Below are 24,028 nucleotides of genomic sequence, written 5' to 3'. Positions count from 1 at the left end.
CGAGATCGCAGCGTGTGACACTTTTGATCGACCTTAGACGATCGCAAAAGTGGTCAAAATCGTTTGCCGCGGAGAGGTTGTCCTGAAACAAAAAATCGTTTTCTGCTTATTAGCGATGTTGTTCCTCGTTCCTGCGGCAGCATAAATCGCTATGTGTGACACCGCAGGAGCGACGAACAACTCCTTACCTGCCTCCACCGGCTATGCGGAAGGAAGTAGGTGGGTGGGATGTTACATCCCGCTCATCTCCGCCCCTCCGCTTCTATTGGACACCTGCCGTGTGACGTTGCTGTGATGCCGCACGAACCGCCCCCTTAGAAAGGAGGCGGATTGCCGGCCAGAGCGACGTCGCAGGACAGGTAAGTCCGTGTGATGCTGCCGTAGCGATAATGTTCGCTACGGCAGCGATCACACAATATCGCACGTACGACGGGGGCGGGTGCTATCGCGCTCAACATCGCTAGCCGATGCTAGCAATGTTGCAGAGTGTAAACCCTGCTTTAGGGTTCTTTCAGTGTGCACAGGGGCCTATAAGGACTGTGCTGCTGAGAAACCTAGTCTGTACAGGAACTGGGTGGGTCAGGTGTAGTAGTTTTACGTAAGACCTTATTTTACGTGATTTACCGTGTGCATTACAAGAATGAATAGATCCGTCATGTTGGCAATTTAGAGCACCGTACCAAATGCTGTAACTGGTGAATATTCCTGTCTTCTGTAGGTGACACTGGACCGGGAATTAAGTCATGGATACGGGAAGTCTTGAAGAACGACTTAGCATTTAGCCATATAAAAGTCATATTCCCTACTGCTCCGGCCCGGTAAGGTTTTGTTTTTATCATTGTAGATTTTAAGGACATGTCCAGGGGTTAAAGAGGACCTGTCACCTCTCCTTTAATAAATACTTAACTTTATTTTAATTAATACCTTAGAAGTCAGTGTTGTGCCGTTCCTCTGTTATTCCTCCTAGAAATTTTTGAATTGATTGACCGCTAGTCGTTACATGGGGGCGTGTCGCTACATGCTCTGATGTTGTCCAATCAGTATTGCTAATGTCCGCCTATGTAAGGACACGCCTCTTCAAAAAGAGAATGGAACCACCCATTTTCTAATTTATTGTCTTAGAGGAATAACAGAGAAATGACACCATGCAGAAGATGCTTCAGGATTGCTTTACAGACTGGACTGATGTTGTATCTCAGCCTCAGGCTCTTAAATGGAAATGAGATCCATTACAATACCCAGGAAATAGATAAGTAAACCCTTTTTTCTGGAAAAAATAAGCTTGCTTACCGTCACAAAAAAAAAATCATTTTTGTAATTTAATTTTTTTTCTCCCCTATATCCAAGAGGCGTATCTCTTAGGCTGTGGCTACATGGTGACCCTGATAGTGCCATATGTCGCCCGGGCAAAGATTTCCAGATATCTGTCACACGGTGATTGGCTCTAAACTCACTAAGTGTCATGGCGGCATCTGATATTGTTCACACTGCAGAATCTGACACTCCACACTATGCCTCCATTGGTGTGTCTGAGTTGTACAGACAAACTCTGGCGTCAACCAGCTGTGTGCTCATTAATGATCGGGCTTGGAGGACTTACTCTGCTAGCCTGCTAGTTACCTTTTGGATCACATGTTGTGGGAGAACTATCAAAGTAACTTGCCACCTTTTTAAGATTGTGGAGCCCGTCTTCCCATGCCAACTATAGCTTTTGCTAAACCATGTGCTTTTGTATCCAGGTTTTGCTGATGATTGTATTACTATGTGCGTGGAGTTCTCCCGTTGTCTTGTTGTTTCCTCCCTGCTCTTATTTTCCTCCTGAGCTCTTTTTGTTTTATACCTCTGTGTGTGTGTGTGCCGTGAGATATAGATTTGGTTTCCTCTGTTTGTCTATCTGTTCGCTTTATCACTGCTGCCCCAGACCTCCCCAGCGGTAGGGAGGGGGTATAAGATGAGGGCTGGTCAGGAGCAGGGCAAGGAAGGTGGTCCAGATATCCTCACCATCAGAGGTAACTCTCCGATTAGGGATAGCTAGGGTCCCCTATCCTGAGGGTCAGTCTAGGAGCTCCTGTCCCCTGACCTTCACCATGACATGGGGTCACATTGTAACCCCAAGGGTGCTGGTGGGTGGTGTGAAAAAAATGCAATTCCGTCCTTTTTTTGGGTAGTGGTAGTTCGGGTTTATGGCGTCCAGTTACGGTGATTCTCCGGGTCAGTACGAATGCGGCAATATCAAACTTTTTACAGTATTTTTTGTGGTCTAAAAAAATTCAGAAATTGGTCAAAACAAAAAAAACATTGCTTTGTGTCACAATTTTCCGAGAGCCGAAACTTTTTTTTTCACTTCTCTGTTGATGAGGGCTTGTTTTTTTTTCCGTGTGGCGAGTTGTAGGTTGTTTTATGGCTTCTTCTCCGGCGCTTTCTTTCCTCACCAGTCTGTATGTTTTCCCATTCATTCCAGGAAAATGTCTAAAAGATGAATCACGTATTGGAATCCCGAGATCCTATTCTCCTTTTCTCGGGCTGATGTGTTACCGTTCAGGCTTGGATCACACTGTGGGTGATTCACGGACCTAGTTCCCATAAATGAGGAAGCACAAAGCATTTACATGGGTGTCCTCCCGGCAGTGGGGCGTGCCGCGGCGTCTGCTGGTATTATCTGCCGGCGTCCCCGAGAGGGTCAAGGGCAGAATCAGTGTTCATTGGATCTTGGCCATGGGTTTCCCCCTCTGCCTTTTATTACTGGTAAAAAGTCAGAAAGGCCATAAAAAGTGAGACGAGTCGTCCAAAACCTGCCCGTAACTCACAAACATCCCCAATGTCAAATTCCTAGAGGCAATTACCAGCAAGGATTTACTATAAAGCACTCGCCATGGTGTCAGGAAGCCATTCTGCCACTCCCTGACCCATCATGTGCGGGATTAAAAAACAGAACGTTTGGACTGAAAATTCATCATTTATTTTATGGATTTATTACATGGTGATTTTTTGGGGGGGGATTTTCTGATTTTTGGGTCATGTGAAGTTTCTAAAAAAAATATACAAAAATTCAGGTTCCCTTTTACTGAACTCGAGCTCAGGCCATTGGGAAAGTTATTAAAGGGCGTGTCCGGAAAAAAGATATTTAATGAGGAAAAGCGTCCAGTTTTTTCGTTTGTTTGTTTTTGTCCTATCATACATTTCCAGTGATACAAACCTTTTTATTTACTGCTGCTATTTATGGTGGAAAGTGGAGAGGGAGGAGAGTGTGGCTCACAGGATCCTCGGGGGTGTGTCTTTAAAATGCTGTGAGCCACATCCCCCCCCCTTGTAAAGACCATAAAAAGTAGCAGAGATGAGTGTATCGCTTGGCAGGACATTGGTCCAGGTCTGTGGTGCTTGGCAGCTTGACGGGAGGAGGTTACGGCTCACAGGATCCTCTGGGGCGTGTCTTTAGGCCGCTGTGAGCCACGATTCCCCTCCTTGTAAAGACCATAAAAAGCAATTAATCGATTTGCAGGACTCTGGTCCAGGTCAGTCGTGCATGGCAGCTAGACGGGAGGAGGGTGTGGCTCATAGGATCCTCTAGGGCGTGTCTTTATGCTACTAAGCGTCACGCCCTTTTGTCAAGAAAATAAAAAGCCGCATAGCTGAGCATAACAATTTGCTAACTTTGGTCCAGCGTCCACATCAGTGGTGCATGGCTGCTAGATGGGAGGAGGGTGTGGCTCACAGGATCCTCTGGGGCATGTCTTTAGGCTGATATAAGCCACGCCCCCTTGCAAAGATCATAAAGAGTAGCGGAGATGAGCGTATTGATTTGTAGGACTCTAGTTCCACATCCAGGTCCATGGTGCTTGACGGCTAGAAGGGAGGAGGGTGTGGCTCCAAGGGTCCTCTCAAGGCCGTGTCTTTAGGTGCCTATGCGTTACGCTCCCGTGTTAAGGAAATAAAAAGTAGCAGAGATGAGCATATCAATGTGCAAGACTTTGGTCCAGCATCCACATCAGTTGTACATGGCTGCTAGGTGGGAGGAGGATGTGGCTCACGGGATCCTTTGGGGCGTGTCTTTAGGCTGCTATGAGCGCCACACCCCATTATAAGGACCATAAAAAGTAGACTAGCATATTGATTTGAGGACTTGGGTCTTGCATCCAGGTCAGTGGTGCATGGCAGCTGGATGGCAGGAAAGTGTGGCTCACAGGATCCTCTAGGACCTGTCTTTAGGCCGCTGTGAGCCACGATTCCCCTCCTTGTAAAGACCATAAAAAGCAATGAATCGATTTGCAGTATTCTGGTCCAGGTCAGTCGTGCATGGCAGCTAGACGGGAGGAGGGTGTGGCTCATAGGATCCTCTAGGGCGTGTCTTTAGGCTACTATGCGTCACGCCCCCTTGTCAAGAAAATAAAAAGCAGCATAGATGAGCATAACAATTTGCCAACTTTGGTCCAGCGTCCATATCAGTGGTGCAAGGCTGCTAGATGGGAGGAGGGTGTGGCTCACAGGATCCTCTGGGGCATGTCTTTAGGCTGTTATGAGCTATGACCCCTCATAAAGAGTAGCGGAGATGAGCGCATCAATTTGTAGGACTCTAGTTCCAGGTCTGTGGTGCTTGACAGCTCGACAAGAGGAGGGTGTGGCTCCTAGGATCCTCTAGGGCGTGTCTTTAGGCTGCTATGCATCAAGGCCCCTTGACAAGAAAATAAAAAGAAGTAGAGATGGGCGTATCCATTTGCAAGACTTTGGTCCAGCGTCCACATCAGTGGTGCATGGCTGCTAGATGGGAGAAGGGTGTGAATAACAGGATCCTCTGGGGCGTGTCTTTAGGCTGCTATGAGCCATACCCCATTATAAAGACCATAAAAAGTAGATGCGTGTATTGATTTGCAAGACTCAGGTCTTGTATCAAGGTCAGTGGTGCATGGTAGCGCGATGGCAGGAGGGTGTGGCTCACAGGATCCTCTAGGACGTGTCTTTAGGCCGCTTGTGAGCCACGATCCCCCTCCTTGTAAAGACCATAAAAAGCAGTGAATCAATTTGCAGGACTCTGGTCCAGATCAGTGGTGCATGGCAGCCTCGACGGGAGGAGGGTGTGGCTCACTGGATCCTCTGGGGCGTGGCTTTAGGCTGCTTGACCAACACCCCCTTGTCAAGACCATAAAAAGTAGCAGAGATGAGCGTATAGATTTGCAGGACTCTGGTTCAGCGTCCAGGTCAGTGGTGCGTGGCGGCTAGACAGGAGTCTCGCAGATTTCTTGCCTTCCAGCAGCCCCAGCTTAGCCAGATCTGGTTGTGATGTCATCTGTGCACACAGATGATGTCACTCCAGTGCTGACGCATCAAATGCCATTCTTGGTACGCTAGAGACCCCAGTTGATTAGTGCAATGGTCACACATGTGCGTCACAGCTCCTTTTATTGTCTATGGGGCCGTCGGAAATATCGAAATACTCATAGTGAATGGAGGGGTGGAGCACACTGATGACGATCAGTCGGACCCCCAGTGATTTGCAGCATACCCCCTATCCTATGAAAATCCCTGTAGAGTGCATATCCAGCTCTGCTTCATCTGTATGTGTGATATCCACTTGTGACTGCTCTACATCCATCACTCATGACCTGGATTAATTCCGACCACCTCCGACTTTTTCCCCAGCCGCCTGGACTGTTTTCTCCGTCGCACGCTGACCCATCATCCTTCAATTTTAGTTTACATTTTCCGTTCTGTAGAGGAATTTTTGGCATTTTACCCCCTGGCCCATACACAGATCTCTTATTTCATTATTTTTCTGCTTTTTGATGAGCGTCGTAGAATGGACAGCGCTCGTCGTCTCCCATCGTCTTGCTTGTGACCGGCGGTATATAACTTTATTGATGCTTGTCACAAACCACCGGGGGGGTCACTCAGAAATCCCCCGCGCTGGCTACCAGTACGTCACAATCGGGGGGTAACAAGTGGGGGTCACCCCTCCTTTATACCTCCCGACCGACAGACAGAGCACGTGACGCGCTCTCTAGCGCCCCTCTTATAGTCAGGCCAATTATGGAATTGCCCGACCATAAGCAAGGAGGCCGCTATACTACTTATGCCGATTATTGAAGGGTCCCCGGTGAGAGTAAGGTATATATTCCCCCGACCTCCGCGGGCGGAATATATAAAATCTCCCCGAATCTCACTGGCCTCCCCACAATAATCCTTGGCACAATTCGCTGCCACCAACCGATTTACGGTAACTATTAGCCGAACACACAGACGTGGGATTCAAGATCGAGATAACAGAACAGCCCAAGATTAATTATATAATTTAATCAGCCTAAAGCACACTAGAAACTACAATATATACAATAGGGAATCTACAGAATATACATATGTCAGAGTACAGTTACAATCAAAGCATGGGTTACAAACAGGCATACACAGTTCCAGCAGTTACCTTGTTGCGTCTGGCCACAGGGGGGCGCTGTACCCAGGTTTCTAGGATCCTTCCCACAGATGTTTCCTACACGTGCCCCCAGCGAAAAGAACACTGGAAAATGGCCGAAGTAGGGTTATCAACCTGGGCAAATCCAGGTCCCCTCCTACCTTAGTGACCTCAGAGGGAGCACTGCTCCACCCCTGGCTTGAGTTATGGACAATCCACAACATGGAATATGGGCCATAACTTTGCCTGGGAGCGTCGTAGGCGGACGCCAATGCTCTCATTGTGACAGTTATGAATTTAGCTACAGAACGAGGGGACTCATGACCTGTCTGCCAGTTCCCCATTGGCTGATATCACGCCTGGGGCATTTCCCAATGTCCTGCTCCCATAAAAAGGGTGTGCCAGCATCGTCCGCATGCGGAGACACCATTTTTATGGTTGCCATATTTATCGGAAATATGGCTTGCGAGATATGAACCATTTTTTACTGGAGTCGTTCTGTCTGGCTATTTCCATAGCCTTGCTAACTAGCTAGCAGCCCCCACTACAGGGTCACGGCAGGGAGTCATCCTGTGTCCATTGTCCCCAAGCCACCTAATTTCCATATCACAGGACATGGCCATGGAGGTGTAAGTGGAACACTGAGAACAAGAAGGGAGGGGGCACTGCCAGGGAGTGATGAGGGATTATGACTGGAGTCATAATTCATCTTCATATCCCGGGATTTGCCTCACACCTCCCCCCTTTTGAGGGCGCTAGGGGGCAGCACACTCCGGTGTTCCCCCGTGCGCCCGTCCGCGACCTCTCCTTGTCGGGACAGCCCGTCTGCGTTACCGTGGTCACGGCCCCTTTTGTGGCGAATGGTGAAGTTGTATTGCTGGAGCGCAAGGCTCCATCGCAACAATCGCCCATTCGTCCCAGAGACGGTGTGCAACCAGCTGAGGGGATTGTGGTCCGTCTCCACGATGAAGTGGCGCCCGTATAGATAGGGTTGCAGACGCTGCAGGGCCCACACTATGGCCAGGCACTCCTTCTCCATCGTGGAATAGGCAACTTCCCTTGGTAACAGCTTCCTGCTCAGGTACAAGACTGGGTGCTCTTGGCTCGCAGAGTCCACCTGGCTGAGCACCGCACCGAGGCCGAAGTCACTGGCGTCGGTCTGTACTACAAACGGCCGCGTGAAGTCGGCTGCCTGTAGCACGGGCGGGCTGGACAGGGCGTCCTTTAGGGCCCGGAAGGCTGTCTCGCAGTCCATTGTCCAATCGACTGCAGAGGGCAGCTTCTTCTTGGTGAGGTCCGTCAAGGGCTTTGCCAGGCTACTATAGCATGGAACAAACCTCCTATAGTACCCAGCGGTCCCCAAGAAGGACATCACCTGCTTCTTGGTCCTGGGGGTGGGCCAGGATGCGATGGCTTCCACTTTCTCAGGCTCGGGCTTCAGTGTTCTCCCACCTACCCGGTGACCGAGGTACTGGACCTCGCTCATGGCCAGCTGACACTTTCCCGGCTTGATGGTCAAACCTGCCCGGTGGATCCGCCTGAGCACCTGTGCTAGATGCTCTAGGTGGTCCTCCCAGGTGGGACTGAAGACGGCAATGTCATCCAGGTACGCGGCCGCGTACCCTTCAAGTCCCTTGAGCAGGGTGTTGACCATCCGCTGGAAAGTGGCAGGGGCATTCCTCATCCCGAATGGCATCACCGTGGACTCGTACAGTCCAAATGGGGTAATAAAGGCAGAGCGTTCCCTGGCCTTGCGAGTCAGGGGGATCTGCCAATATCCCCGGCTCAGATCCATGATGGTCAGGTACTGAGCCCCGGCCAACTGATCGAGCAGGTCATCGATGCGTGGCATTGGGTACGCATCGGCGACCGTGACCGCATTGAGCCCCCTGTAGTCCACGCAGAACCGAGTGGTTCGGTCCTTCTTAGGGACGAGGACTACAGGCGAGGCCCAAGCGCTGTTGGATGCCTGGATCACCCCCAGCTTCAGCATCTCGTCAATCTCCTGGCGCATGTGTTGCTGCACCTCCAGGGAGACCCGATATGCTGAACGCCGGATCGGGGGATGATCCCCAGTGTCCACGTGATGGACAGCCAAGTCAGTCCTTCCGGGCTGGTTGGTAAACAACCCCCGGAAGGGGTGTAGGGTGGCCCACAGCTGGGACCGTTGGTCCTCCAAGAGCTGGTGGCCAACCTCCACATCCTCAATGGATCCGCCTGCCCTAACCTGGGCTAGCATATCCAAGAGGGTTTCCGCTTCTCCCTCCTCGGGCAGGTTGCACACGGGGAGCGCACATGCCTCCCGCTCATGATGTGCCTTCATCATGTTCACATGGAAGGGCTTCCGCCTTCCACGGGCAGGGTCCAGGGTGACCAGGTACGTCACAGGGTTGAGCTGCTGGTACACGAGGTATGGGCCTTCCCAGGCTGCCTGAAGCTTGTCCTGTGGTACGGGGACCAGTACCCACACCTTTTGACCCACTTGGTAGGTCCTCTCACAAGCGTTCTGGTCGTACCAACGCTTCTGATCGGCCTGGGCTTGAGCCATATTGTCGTGTACCAGTTGCGTCAAGGCCTGCATTTTGTCCCGGAAGCGCATGACATACTCGATAACCGACACTCCAGGGGTGGCCAAATCCCCTTCCCAAGCCTCTTTCACCAGAGCCAGGGGGCCCCGCACACGTCGCCCGTACAGGAGCTCAAACGGTGAGAATCCTGTTGAGGCCTGTGGAACCTCCCGGTAAGCAAATAACAGGTGTGGGAGATACCGCTCCCAGTCACGCCCATGGGAGTCGACCAACATCTTAAGCATCTGCTTTAAGGTGCCATTGAACCGCTCGCACAGGCCATTAGTCTGTGGATGGTACGGGCTGGCCACCAGATGTCGCACCTGGACTTGCTTACAGAGGGCCTCCATCAGCTGGGACATGAATTGGGTCCCCCGGTCAGTGAGCATTTCCTGGGGAAAACCCACTCGGGAGAAAATCTCCAGCAATGCGGTGGCCACCTTGTCAGCCCGAATGGACGACAAGGCCACTGCTTCTGGGTACCGGGTGGCATAGTCCACTACCGTCAGTAGGAAGCGTTTCCCGGAGCTGCTGGGGATGGCCAGCGGGCCGACCAGATCCACAGCCACCCTCCTGAAAGGCTCATCGATGATTGGCAGAGATACTAGTGGGGCTTTGGGGCGTGGCCCCGCCTTCCCCACTCTCTGACAGGTTTCACACGAACGGCAGTAGGCAGCCACATCGGCCCCCATTTTTGGCCAGTAGAAATGCTGGTTTAACCTGGCCTTGGTCTTAGCGATCCCTAGGTGTCCGGCCATCGGAATCTCATGTGCGATCCGCAACAACTCCGTCCGGAACGGATAGGGTACCACCAACTGTCGGTCCCTGGGCCACGCCTCCGGTGAACCCTGCTGGACCGTGGCCCGGTACAGCCGTCCTTGGTCCCAGACCACTCGCTCCGGGTCCGAGTCCGAGGGAGGCTGTGCCGCCTGCTCCTTAAGAGCTTTCAGGCTGTCGTCAGCTTCTAACGCTGCCTGAAACCCCTGACTAGATGTGGCCAGAATCGACGAGACTGTCACATCTTCAGTCAGTACCCCGGGACCTGTGTCCTGGCCTCCACCTGACTCGGCTGCCACTTGGTCAGAAGGGGAAGAGCTATCGGACCTCCGGGAGGCCCCTTGGCTTCCAGCACTCCCACTGCGGGTGACAGCGGCCACAGCCGCTGCGACCGTGGGTCGTGCCTGCTCCTCCTCCGTTCCTGACCAAGTCGCCGGTTCAGGCAGACCTACCTGGCTTCCTGACACCCCGGTTGTGGGGGAACCATGCACCGAGATCTTACCTGGGAGCACTTCCGCTCCTGGACCGGCCCCAATCTCACCTGCCTGTTCCCCTCCTGCAGCAACAGAACCCCGCTGTGAAATCTCTGGGGACCCCACATTTGCTGTGGTAGCCCCCACCCCACACACTGGTCCTCCCCCTGCAGCACCCTGCTCTCTGCTTATCCCTGCAGAGGGCAACAGATCCCAGCTCACAGGCTGGTTACTTGTAGAGGCATTGTCACACCTTTCTCTGACCCCCTCCCCTGTCACAGCTGCAGCTGAGTGTGTGTCTATGGTGTCTATGCAAGCAGAAATATCAGAGTTCACTCCCTCCTCCCTTACATCATTCATAGATAACACATTAACATTGTTAGGAGTCATGTCAGTACGGGCTGAAGGTTCAGCCCTTGGGGGGGGCCCAAACTGGGAGGTTATCTGCCCCAAATCTGTCCCAAGTAGCACGTTTGCAGGGATCCGATCAGTTACCCCCACCTCCCTCACCCCCCGCCCTGCGCCCCAGTCCACATAAATGTCAGCAACAGGCAGCGCCGGGTCAGTGCCTCCAATCCCGGAGACAGCGAGGGTTTTTCCAGGGATCAAGTCTTGGGTGAACTGGCGGAGATCCTCAGGGCAGTTCCACAAGAGTTGCTCCGTGATGAACAAGTCCAGGATCTCCGGTCCGGTGGAAAGCTGCAGGCCTTGGGTCCAGTGGTCGGCAGCTCGGGCAAGTGCCCGCCGGTGGTCAGCCCAGGAGTCCTTTGGTCCCTTCTGTAGGCTCCGGAACTTCTTGCGGTAGGACTCTGGAGTGAGGTTGTACTGTTGGATCAGGGCCCGCTTGATGGTGTCGTAGCCCTGATCTGCCTCAGCAGGCAAGTCCCCAAGGATATCCAGGGCCTTACCCCTTAAACGGGGGGTCAGGTATTTGGCCCACTGGTCCTTGTCCAGATGGTGCTGCAAGCAAGTCCGTTCAAAAGCAGTCAAGAAAGAGTCCAAGTCTCCATCCTTCTCCAGCACTGGGAAGTCCTCAACACGGACCTTTGGAAGTTTGGTGTCTCGAAGGTCACATGTGGCTGATGAGGGCCGGAGCTGAGCTAGCTGCAGCTGGTAGTCACGGTCTGCCTGTCGCTCTCGCTCTTCACGCGCTGCCTGCCGCTCTCGCTCCGCAGCCTCACGCTCTGCGTGCCGCTCCGCAGCCTCAGCGTCACGCGCTGCCTGCCGCTCTGCCCTGCGCTCTGCCAGGAGTTCCTTGTAGCCCTTCTGGTCTCCAGCCTGGAGAAGGGCCATAGCCATTTGAAGAAGGCTATCCGAGCCTCCCAGGCTCGGTGGAATGGCACGTGGTGATCTGCGGCACGCTGCAGAGCTAGGCGATTCACTGTCCCTTTCAGAGCGGAGGGCTGGCATCTGGCTCGTTGAGGAACCTTGGGTGAGCTCCTCCTCATCTTGTCCAGCAGTGCCAGGTTGCGCAATGTCCTCGGCAGAACGGTTTTCTGGCGTCGAGCTCCTGGAGGACTCGTGGGCAACCTCCTCATTGCTGTCCACAGCACCGTCCTCCCTCTCTTCGGCTCCTGCCTTAGCATTGGCCAGTTGCATAGCTCTGCTCCTGGTGCCATCAGCCATTCTTGCAGACTTTTGGTCACTGACACAGAACTGACACCTGATGCCTCCACACACCTTACAGTATCTGCACTCTGACACTCTAGTGTTGAGCTAGTCTGAAGACCCCAGCAGCCACAGCTGCTGCAGGCAGTCTTTAGTGTCTGGGAGTATGGGTCTCACACTCACACACACTATTATCTCGATCCCACCGCTTGCCACCAATATGTCACAAACCACCGGGGGGGTCACTCAGAAATCCCCCGCGCTGGCTACCAGTACGTCACAATCGGGGGGTAACAAGTGGGGGTCACCCCTCCTTTATACCTCCCGACCGACAGACAGAGCACGTGACGCGCTCTCTAGCGCCCCTCTTATAGTCAGGCCAATTATGGAATTGCCCGACCATAAGCAAGGAGGCCGCTATACTACTTATGCCGATTATTGAAGGGTCCCCGGTGAGAGTAAGGTATATATTCCCCCGACCTCCGCGGGCGGAATATATAAAATCTCCCCGAATCTCACTGGCCTCCCCACAATAATCCTTGGCACAATTCGCTGCCACCAACCGATTTACGGTAACTATTAGCCGAACACACAGACGTGGGATTCAAGATCGAGATAACAGAACAGCCCAAGATTAATTATATAATTTAATCAGCCTAAAGCACACTAGAAACTACAATATATACAATAGGGAATCTACAGAATATACATATGTCAGAGTACAGTTACAGATAAAGCATGGTTTACAACAGGTATGCAATTCAATCAGTTACCTTGTTGCGTCTGGCCACAGGGGGGCGCTGTAGACCAGGTTTCTAGGAACTCCCACAGATGTTTCCTGCACGTGACCCCCAGCGAAAGAACACTGGAAAATGGCCGAAGTAGGGTTATCAACCTGGACAAATCCAGGTCCCCCCCTACCTTCGTGACCTCAGAGGGAGCACTGCTCCACCCCTGGCTGGAGTTATGGACAAAATCCACAACATGGAATATGGCCATAACTTGGCCTGGGAGCGTCGTAGGCGGACGCCAATGCTCTCATTGTGACAGTTATGAATTTAGCTACAGAACGAGGGGACTCATGACCTGTCTGCCAGTTCCCCATTGGCTGATATCACGCCTGGGGCATTTCCCAATGTCCTGCTCCCATAAAAAGGGTGTGCCAGCATCGTCCGAATGCAGAGACACCATTTTTATGGTTGCCATATTTATCGGAAATATGGCTTGCGAGATATGAACCATTTTTTACTGGAGTCGTTCTGTCTGGCTATTTCCATAGCCTTGCTAACTAGCTAGCAGCCCCCACTACAGGGTCACGGCAGGGAGTCATCCTGTGTCCATTGTCCCCAAGCCACCTAATTTCCATATCACAGGACATGGCCATGGAGGTGTAAGTGGAACACTGAGAACAAGAAGGGAGGGGGCACTGCCAGGGAGTGATGAGGGATTATGACTGGAGTCATAATTCATCTTCATATCCCGGGATTTGCCTCACAATGCTTCTTGTCTATTACTACTTTTTTATATACCTTTTTAAAATTATTTTTAAATGCTAAGTTTTGGGGTTAGTGAGTATTTCTTGCGAAACATTGAGAAGGAACCACTTGTCCTCATAGTCCGGTCAAAGTAATGTAATAAGGCAGTAAACACGGCCTCCGGAGCTGGAATCACAGGCTTCATTCTGTAAATCAGCAATACCATCTAGTGGCTACTGCAGATCTTCACTTGTGCAGGAATTGATTTTGCAAGGTACGCACCTTGAATTTTGCTTTTTAGGGGGGTTGTCTCATGAGTACTCATTTTTATATACCCTATTAGGAAATTCTGGTGCAGGGTCGCTCTTTCTGGATCCATATGTACTAGAAAGAGTAGAAAGTAGCTCCAAAGTGGGTTTCTAATTTCACTGAGAATGGTGCAATACTCCTTTTCACCTGTGGGAGTGCTGTGGGGAAATTATACACTTACTGATTCCCCCATGGTGCACTAGCCACGCCTCTGCACTACTGCTCCATTCACATAGTGTCATAATTCATGCATGGCTCTGCTGTTCCTGAGGCGGTGCATGTATCCTGCCTCCGGGAGGGACCTGTTTGTTCTGGCTTCGTTCCGGGAGTCATGCTGCCATATATTGGTCCTGCTGCCTCTGGGACGCTGCCAGTGATATCTCCGGCTCTGCTGTGTGCTCTGTTCCTTTGAGACGTTCTCTGCTTCTTGTCCTACTACCTGATACTCTTTGTCCTGTCCTCCGCTTGCCCGACCTGACTTCCATCCCTCTTGCCTAACCTAACCTCTTTTTCCCCGGCTTGTCCTTATCTCCGTTTCTTCTACCTGTCCGTACCGCCGTACCTCCTACTCGTCCTTTTGTCCATACCTCCCTGTCCTCTGTTATCCTGTCCTGTGTTCTTCCCCATGTCCTCCGTTGTGCTTACTTGCTCTCCCGGTATCCAACCTCGGCTTTGTTCTTTGACTTTGGATAATTTTCTCCTCGGTACAGACGTGACATCCTGGCATAGACCCTGAGTAATCAACTATTCCTGTTCTTGCTAGCGACCTCTAGTGGGCTTCTGTCTAACTACACTCAGGAATTCTTTTCCTACTTGAGTCCCTGCGCCCCCTAGTGGTAGCTTGACACATTAGATATTTTGGGACCCTTATTCCTTCCCAGGATCATGGGGATTGACTGTCACTAATGAGCAATGTAAAAACCTTTTTGGTTTGTGGCTTCTTCACTAAAATACCTGACTGACCGCCACTCATCCCTGTGGTTGTACCTGGTACTGCAGCCCAGCCCCAGTAACTTTCATACCAGTTTTCCTAGAGTGGTACATTGTCTTCTAGAACATTCAAATATATCTTTTTGAATATGTTTTTGTACGTACCCATGGCAACACGAATGGAATCCTCAGATCTTTACACTGCATACTGCATTTCGAAACCTTTCGGAGTAAATTCCATTCTTTATATTGACCACTCTGCCTGATATTTTGAGAAAGACCTCCTTTCCAATTTAAAGCGCACCAATCACCAGGATTTTCATCTATAACCTTAAGCCAGTGCTATACTGGCACTATGAGGCCGATTCTATACATTCCTTTGTCAGCTCGGATGTATAGGTTTTGAAACACAAGCAAGTAAAGTTTGTAAAATGAGCAGCTTTTTGATTGGTAGCAGCTGCCGATCAGCTGATAGCTGGGGTGGGTATTCATAGTTATCTCCTCCCCCTGTTGTTTATTCTAATTCTATTATAGAATCGTCTTACTAAGTGACTAGAGGGATCTGTGCTGATGTCATACCCATGTGACCAGAAGGGGGCGGGTTCTGGTCACATGGGTATGATATCAGCACAGATCCTTCTAGGCACTTAGTAAAACGATTCTATAATAGAATTAGCATAAATAACAGGGGGAGGGGATAACTATGAATACCCACCCCAGCTATCAGCTGATCGGCAGCTGCTACCAATCAAACAGCTGCTCATTTTACAAACTTTACTTGCTTGTGTTTCAAAACCTATACCTCCTAAAGGTATGTATAGAATCAGCCTGATAGTGCCAGTATAGCACTGGCTTTATGTTATATAGGAAAATCCTGGTGATTGGTGCGCTTTAATAATCTCGCGGGCTTTTGATCAGTCTCTATAGATCTTATATACCTTGTTTGTAACAATCTAGAGTCCAAATCTGAATGCCATATTTAAGATGTGGTCTTTGGAAAGTGACAAATATTATCTTGCATCAAAGGTTTGTATCACTTTTATGCACCCTACTTGCTTTCCTACAATTATGCTTGCTTTTGCAGCCGCTGCTTGACATTGAGTATCACTATTTACCCGACATACTTCTTTTCTTCTGTAATACGTTGTTTTTTTTTTTTAATTAATATTGATAAATTCCTACAGATACCACATGCCCTGTATATAATCCAGCCCCAGACAGTGGGGTGGGGGTAGCATTAACCCTTTCTGTCTCTGAGTGAACAATTGCTGTCCTTTATCTGCGGTGTGAGGTTTTCCACCTGATAAGGACTGATGGAAAGCAGATGCCGGCGCCCGCTGCCTGCTACAGTTTGGTACCATGATAAACCAAAGCCAACGTATGAAGCTGTTTCCTGAAATGCAAATCGCCTGACACGGAGATGTCTATACCGAGTCCATTTAGTTGATTTTTCCATACTATTGGATACAAATTTGTCCACCATTATTGGAACATGCAAGCGAAATAGTCAACTGGCTGCAATTCACATCGCAACCACAAGGCGGCTACATACACTCATGGCCGAAAGTGTTGGCACCCTTGAAATTGTTCTAGAAAATGAAGTATTTCTCCCAGAAGGTTACACATTTTGTCAAACACAGGTTTATTTCCTTTGTGTGTATTGGAACAAAAAAAAACCCAGCAAAAAATATACATTATTCCACACAAAACCCCCAAATTGGGCCATTGTGTGTTGCCAACTTTGTTTCACGCATGTGATGCTCATACAAACTCAGCTGTGGCAAGTAACAGGTGTGGGCAATAAGAAAATGACACCCGAAATCAGATAAAAAAGGGAGAAGTTGACAAAATCTTTGCATTGTGTGTCTGCATGTGTCACACCAAACATGGAAAACTGAAAGAGGAGAAGAGAACGGTCTGAGCACCTGAGAACCAAAATTGTTTTAAAATATCAACAATCACAAGGTTACGAGTCCATCTCGAGAGAGCTTGATGTTCCTTTGTCCATGGTGCGCACCATAGTCAAGACGTTTATAAACCATGACATTGTAGCTACTCTCCCTGGACGTGGACGGCAGAGAAAAATTGATGAAAGGTTGTAATGCAAGATAGTCCAGTCGGTGGATAACAAGCCCCAATCAAGTGCCAGAGTAATTCCAGGTGCCCTGCAGCTTACGGGTATCAATGTCAGCGAGAACCATCCACATTTGAACGAAATGAAACACTACAGAGGAGACCCAGAAGGACCCCACTGCTGACACCGACACATAAACAGCAGTTTGTCAAAATGTAAGTTATTAACCAATTTCCTTCTGGGAAAGCATCTTGTGGACAGATGAGACCAACATATGAACTTGTTGGTAAAGCGCATCATTCAACTGTTTACCGAAAATGGAACGAGGCCTACAAAGAAAAGATCATCAGACCTACTGTCACATATGGTGGAGGCTCAGAGATACTTAGGGTTGTTTTGCTACCTCTGGCACTTGGGACATTGACTGTGCGCAAGACATCATGAAATCTGAAGATTACCATTGGATTTTTGGGTCACAATGTAGTACCCAATGTCAGAAAGCTGGGTTTGTTTCCTACCGTAGGTCATGGGTCTTCCAGCAGGACAATGACCCCAAACATACTTCAGGAAACCCCCGAAAATGGATGGAAACAAAGAGCTGGAGAGTTCTGAAGTGGCAGCAATGAGTCCGGATCTAAATCCCATTGACACCTGTGGAGAGATTGTAAAATTACTCTTGGGAGAAGAGAAGACGCCTTCATATATCAGAGACCTGGAGACGTTTATAAAGAAGAGTCCAAGATTCCAGGTGAGAGGAGGAAGAAGCTTGTGGACGGTTATAGGAAGCAGCTGATTGCAGTTATTTATTCCAAAAGGCGTGCAACCAAATATTAAGTTGAGGGGACAACAATTTTGTCCAGCCCATTTTTGGGGCTTTGTGTGAAATTATCTCCAATTTGCCTTTTTTTTCTGTTTTTTTTTGTTGTTTTCTTCCAATACACACAAAAGAAATAACATTGTGCTTGGTGATGTACGGCTCGGCATTGTGCTTGGTGGTGTATGGCTCGGCATTGTGCTTGGTGATGTACGGCTCGGCACTGTGCTTGGTGATGTACGGCTCGGCATTGTGCTTGGTGATGTACGGCTCGGCATTGTGCTTGGTGATGTACGGCTCGGTATTGTGCTTGGTGATGTATGGCTCGGCATTGTGCTTGGTGATGTACGGCTCGGTATTGTGCTTGGTGATGTACGGCTCAGCATTGTGCTTGGTGATGTACGGCTCGGTATTGTGCTTGGTGATGTATGGCTCGGCATTGTGCTTGGTGATGTACGGCTCGGCATTGTGCTTGGTGATGTATGGCTCGGCATTGTGCTTGGTGATGTATGGCTCGGCATTGTGCTTGGTGATGTACGGCTCGGCATTGTGCTTGGTGATGCACGGCGCGGCATTGTGCTTGGTGATGTATGGCTCGGTATTGTGCTTGGCGATGTATGGCTCGGTATTGTGCTTGATGTACAGCTCGGCATTGTGCTTGGTGATGTATGGCTCGGCATTGTGCTTGGTGATGTACGGCTCGGCATTGTGCTTGGGGATGTACGGCTCGGCATTGTGCTTGGTGATGTACGGCTCGGCATTGTGCTTGGTGATGTACGGCTCGGCATTGTGCTTGGTGATGTATGGCTCAGCATTGTGCTTGGTGATGTACGGCTCAGCATTGTGCCTTGGTGATGTATGGATCAGCATTGTGCTTGGTGATGTACGGCTCAGCATTGTGCTTGGTGATGTATGGCTCAGCATTGTGCTTGGTGATGTACGGCTGCAGCTGCTCAATCATGACGCTCCCGGCGGGCGCAGTGTTTGTGCTGATGTCACCAGAGGAGGTCTGGACTCTGCAGTTATGGGGTCAGCAGAGCGGTGGTGACTTTTCTGCCCTCTGCTCTTCAGCACTTGGCCCCCCACTTGGTAACGTTACGGGGGTCTCCATTTCGTATGGTCATCAGTACAATAGACTTTGACTTGAGCGGCAGGGCACATCCGCCACCGCATCCAACGTTTCCTCGCCGCGTCTGTCATAATTTTCCAGTATCTCAAATCTAGATGTGATCAAAGCCCGTCTTGTGCTAAACCTAAACTGTAATCTGATGAAACGGTTTGTGAGATTAGAGCGCCGCAGACGGCCGGCCCCGCGGTTTAACGCCATGGTTATAGATTTAGTAAGACGTTTATTTGCAACCCAAGAAAAATAGAAAAAATTGCCAAAATCTCCATCGTCTGTGAAGGCACAATTGCTCAAATAAACATTTAAACAACTGTTCAGACTCAAAGGGGTTTTTTTTTCCCCAACTCTTCACGGTTCGGATCATATCAAAGGTAAGTGTGTACACAAGATACTAATCCTTCATCTGATTGTCAGAAGACGTATCGCCCGGGGTTATTGTGTTCCCTTTGCTTTTGTTTTACATTTTTGTATTACGTTTGTGGTTTGTCATAGACAAACAGTGAATAATAGGTAAAAAAAAAACAAAAAAAAAAACCCTGAGTTTTCCCGATGCATATGCCGAATGTACGATCAAAGCAAGATGTGAACAGGCCCTTAAAGGAAAACTCTGATGAGCAATAAAACAGTCACATATATAGTATATACAATGCTGTGCAAAGGGTTTAAGCAGCGGTGGGAAAAATGCTGCACAGTAAGAAGCTTCCATGAGAGAAGTGTTAATAGTTTATTTTTCTAAATTACCAAAATGCAAAGTGAATGGATAAAAAAGAAATCTAAATCCCATGAATATTTGGTAGCTGTCTGTCATCCCTTTCACTTCTTCTCGGTCACTTATATAAGGGACTTGGCAGGAGGTTGTTCCAAACATCTTGGAGAACTGACCCCAGATCTTCTGTGTATGAGGCTTGTGCAGATCCTTCTGTATCTTGATCCTAGATAGACATGATGATGTGAGATCAGGGCTCTGTGGGGGCCGGATTATCACCTCAGGACTCTGTGAGGGCTGGATCATCACCTCAGGGCTCTGCAGGGGCCACATTTTCCATTCAGGGCACTGTGAGTACCAGATCATCACTACAGGGCACTGCGGGTACCAGATCATCACCTCAGGGCTCTGCAGGGGCAAGATCACCACCTCAGGGCTCTGTGGAGGCCGGATCATCGATTCAGGACTCTGTGAGGAGACGAATCATCACCTCAGGGCACTGCGGGAGATGGATCATCAACTCAGGGCTCTGCAGGGGCCAGATTATTACCTCAGGGCTTTGTGAGGGAACGGATCATCACCTCAGGGCTAACTGAGGGGCCGGATCATCACCTCAGGGCTCTGTGGGGGCCGGATCATCACCTCAGGGCTCTGTGGGGGCCGGATCATCACCTCAGGGCTCTGTGGGGGCCAGATCATCACCTCAGGGCTCTGTGGGGGCCGGATCATCGATTTAGGACTCTGTGAGGAGACGAATCATCACCTCAGGGCTCTGCGAGGGCTGGATCATCACCTCAGGGCACTGCGGGAGATGGATCATCAACTCAGGGCTCTGCAGGGGCCAGATTATTACCTCAGGGCTTTGTGAGGGAACGGCTCATCACCTCAGGTCTCTGTGGGGGCCGGATCATCACCTCAGGTCTCTGTGGGGGCCGGATCATCACCTCAGGGCTCTGTGGGGGCCGGATCATCACCTCAGGGCTCTGTGGCGGCCGGATCATCACCTCAGGTCTCTGTGAGGGCCGGATCATCACCTCAGGGCTTTAGGGAACGGATCATGACCTCAGGGCTCTGTGGGGGCCAGATCATGACCTCAGAGCTCTGTGGGGGCCAGATCATGACCTCAGGGCTCTGTGAGGGGACATATCATCACTTCAGGGCACTGCGGGGGCTGGATCATCACCTCAGGGCTCTGCATGGGCCAGATCACCACCTCAGGGCTTTAGGGAACGGATCATGACCTCAGGGCTCTGTGAGGGGACATATCATCACTTCAGGGCACTGCGGGGGCTGGATCATCACCTCAGGGCTCTGCATGGGCCAGATCACCACCTCAGGACTCTTTGGGGGCCAGCTCATCACCTCAGGGCTCTGTGAGGGAACAGATAATCACCTCAGGGCTCTATGGGGGCCGGATCATCACCTCCAGGAATCCTCACTCTAATTACATTGGCTGGATGTTAGTGGTCATTGTCCAGGTGCAGTATAAATTTGGAACCAATCAGATGCCTCTCTGATGATATTATATGATGGATAAGTATCTATCTGGATTTCTCTAGATGACACCAAGAAATGAACAACGTTGAGGACCATAGACGCAGTGGTCACCCAAGGAAACTTAGTGCAGTAGATGAAAGACACGTCATGTTAGCTTCTATTCAAAATTGGGCAATGTCTAGCAGTGCCATCAGCTCAGATCTGCAGCAACCACTAGGATCAGCTGCACCCATCAAAGTCTGACCAGAAGTGGAAGAATTGCAGCAAAAAAACCTGTAGACCTTCTACATGGATACAAGGCAGAGTGGCTCAACAAAAATTGGGGAGCAGGTGGTAGAAAAATGCCAACGGGGTTCTCTGGACTAGTGAGCCAAAATCTGAAATATTTAGCTGGGGGATCGGCACGATAATGAGTGTTCGCAGGACGTGGAGGTTCTTGTAAGGTTGTTGCTGGAATTCAGCAAATGAAGTTGGGAATTTGGTCAGGATTAATGGTGGCCTCCATGCTGACCAACACAAGCAGATACTTATCCATCATATAATTATAATACTAACAGGGAGGCGTCTGATTGGCTACAAATTTATTCTCCCCCTGGGCAACGACCCTAAACAACCAGCCAATGTCAATAAGAGCTATCTTCAGTGTACAGAAGAACAAGGATTCCTAGAAGTGAAGAGCCGGCCCCCGCGGTGCCCTGACCTCACATCATCCAGTTCCTTTAAAATTGTGTGCTAGTGACAAAAGAACTGATGAAGGCTTCTTACCGCACACCTGCCTCAAAGTGTTACCCAGTACCATGTGTATATCTATATATGTGTGTATACATAGTGTTCTTTTACCCTTCACGTGTATTCACCAGTTACAGGTAGTGCCCGCTCATCATTAGTTACTTATCATCTGAGCATGGTAGTGCCCGCTCATCACTAGTTACCAGTACCGAGCATCTGAGCATGGTAGTGCCCCCTCATCACTAGTTACGAGTACAGAGCACCCGAGCATGGTAGTGCCCGCTCATCACTAGTTACCAGTACCGAGCATCTGAGCATGGTAGTGCCCCCTCATCACTAGTTACGATTACAGAGCACCCGAGCATGGTAGAGCCCGCTCATCACTAGTTACGAGTACTGAGCACCTGAGCATGGTAGTGCCCGCTCATCACTAGTTACGAGTACTGAGCACCCGAGCATGGTAGTGCCCGCTCATCACTAGTTACGAGTACTGAGCACCTGAGCATGGTAGTGCCCGCTCATCACTAGTTACCAGTACTGAGCACCTGAGCATGGTAGTGCCCGCTCATCACTAGTTATGAGTACAGAGCACCCGAGCATGGTAGTGCCCGCTTATCACTAGTTACGAGTACAGAGCACCCGAGCATGGTAGAGCCCGCTCATCACTAGTTACGAGTACTGAGCACCCGAGCATGGTAGTGCTCACTCATCACTAGTTACCAGTACTGAGCACCCGAGCATGGTAGTGCCCGCTCATCACTAGTTACCAGTACTGAGCACCCGAGCATGGTAGTGCCCGCTCATCACTAGTTATGAGTACAGAGCACCCGAGCATGGTAGTGCCCGCTCATCACTAGTTACCAGTGCTGAGCACCTGAGCATGGTAGTGCCCGCTCATCACTAGTTATGAGTACAGAGCACCCGAGCATGGTAGTGCCCGCTCATCGCTAGTTACGAGTACTGAGCACCCGAGAATGGTAGTGCCCACTCATCACTAGTTACGAGTACTGAGCACCCGAGCATGGTAGTGCCCACTCATCGCTAGTTACGAGTACTGAGCACCCGAGCATGGTAGTGCCCGCTCATCACTAGTTACGAGTACTGAGCACCCGAGCATGGTAGTGCTCACTCATCACTAGTTACCAGTACTGAGCACCTGAGCATGGTAGTGCCCGCTCATCACTAGTTACGAGTACTGAGCTCCCGAGCATGGTAGTGCTCACTCATCACTAGTTACCAGTACTGAGCACCTGAGCATGGTAGTGCCCGCTCATCACTAGTTACAAGTACTGAGCACCTGAGCATGGTAGTGCCCGCTCATCACTAGTTACCAGTACTGAGCACCCGAGCATGGTAGTGCCCGCTCATCACTAGTTACCAGTACTGAGCACCCGAGCATGGTAGTGCCCGCTCATCACTAGTTACGAGTACTGAGCACCTGAGCATGGTAGTGCCCGCTCATCACTAGTTACCAGTACTGAGCACCTGAGCATGGTAGTGCCCGCTCATCACTAGTTACCAGTACTGAGCACCCGAGCATGGTAGTGCCCGCTCATCACTAGTTACGAGTACTGAGCACCTGAGCATGGTAGTGCCCGCTCATCACTAATTACCAGTACTGAGCACCTGAGCATGGTAGTACCGGCTCATCACTAGTTACCAGTACCGAGCACCCGAGCATGGTAGTGCCCGCTCATCACTAGTTACCAGTACCGAGCACCCGAGCATGGTAGTGCGCACTCATCATTAATCAACACCCATCCAATTTGCTGCTACCATGTACCTCAGCAGCCAGAAGCAACTATGCACTGACAACACAGCTCTGTATACCTTACAATGGCCTCTCTCAAGTTCTGCAACTTGGCGCTCAGTGAATAAGAGAACCAGAACGACCACTTGTACAAAGTGTTGAGAGCTGCAGGATTTCAGCTCTGCTCACTGTGAACTTGCTGCAGCTGTAGGACATGGCGGTAGCGAACTGTCGGGGTGTCAGGTGTTTGCCCTGTTTGTTTTGTTATTTGTTTATTAATGTTTATTTGTTTATTATATATTTGTGTATTTATTAATTATTTGTTGTTTATTATTCCCAATATATTATATTTTTATATACCGTATTTTATGGCGTATAAGACGACGCCCCAACTTTTCCAGTTTGGGATATTCTCGCTGTATAAGACTACCCCTCTTTCAACAAAGGAAGGCGATGCTGTGGGCTCAGGGGTGTAGCGGCGGGCTCAATTGAATCTCCCATTTGTGGCTTACCAGGGTGACGGTGGACGAGTGGCGTCATAGAAGGCAGGGTCACAGGACGCTCTTGAGAGTGTCGCGGCGGGCACCATTGAATCCCCTGGATATGGCTTACCAGGGCGACGATGGTGGAGCCAGGTCATAGAAGGCAGGATCTCAGGACACACTCGGGGGTGTCGCGGTGGTCACCATTCATGTGCAGGCAGGCAGTTTTCGGAGCTGTCACAGGATGCGTTGTCTCGGTGGCAGGTGCACTGAGCTGACTGCCGGCTCCATTGAATTGCCCACGGTTGACG

At 50.2% G+C, this 24,028-nt stretch overlaps 1 protein-coding gene across 1 annotated transcript in view; it reads left to right on the top strand.

Moving 5' to 3' along the window:
- The window catches only part of LYPLAL1 (lysophospholipase like 1), a 101,188-nt gene that overhangs the window by 62,139 nt on the left and 15,021 nt on the right, over positions 1–24,028 (top strand). Inside the window, exon 2 of the mRNA XM_075337983.1 lies at positions 719–818. Within this exon, the coding sequence (XP_075194098.1) occupies positions 719–818 (100 nt within the window). The remainder of the gene's footprint in view (positions 1–718; positions 819–24,028) is intronic.

This window comes from Anomaloglossus baeobatrachus, chromosome 3, assembly GCF_048569485.1.
Source record: "Anomaloglossus baeobatrachus isolate aAnoBae1 chromosome 3, aAnoBae1.hap1, whole genome shotgun sequence".
NCBI lineage: Eukaryota > Metazoa > Chordata > Amphibia > Anura > Aromobatidae > Anomaloglossus > Anomaloglossus baeobatrachus.
The sequence above is the reverse complement of the archived record's forward strand: the minus strand, read 5'-3'. Positions and strand labels throughout refer to the sequence as shown.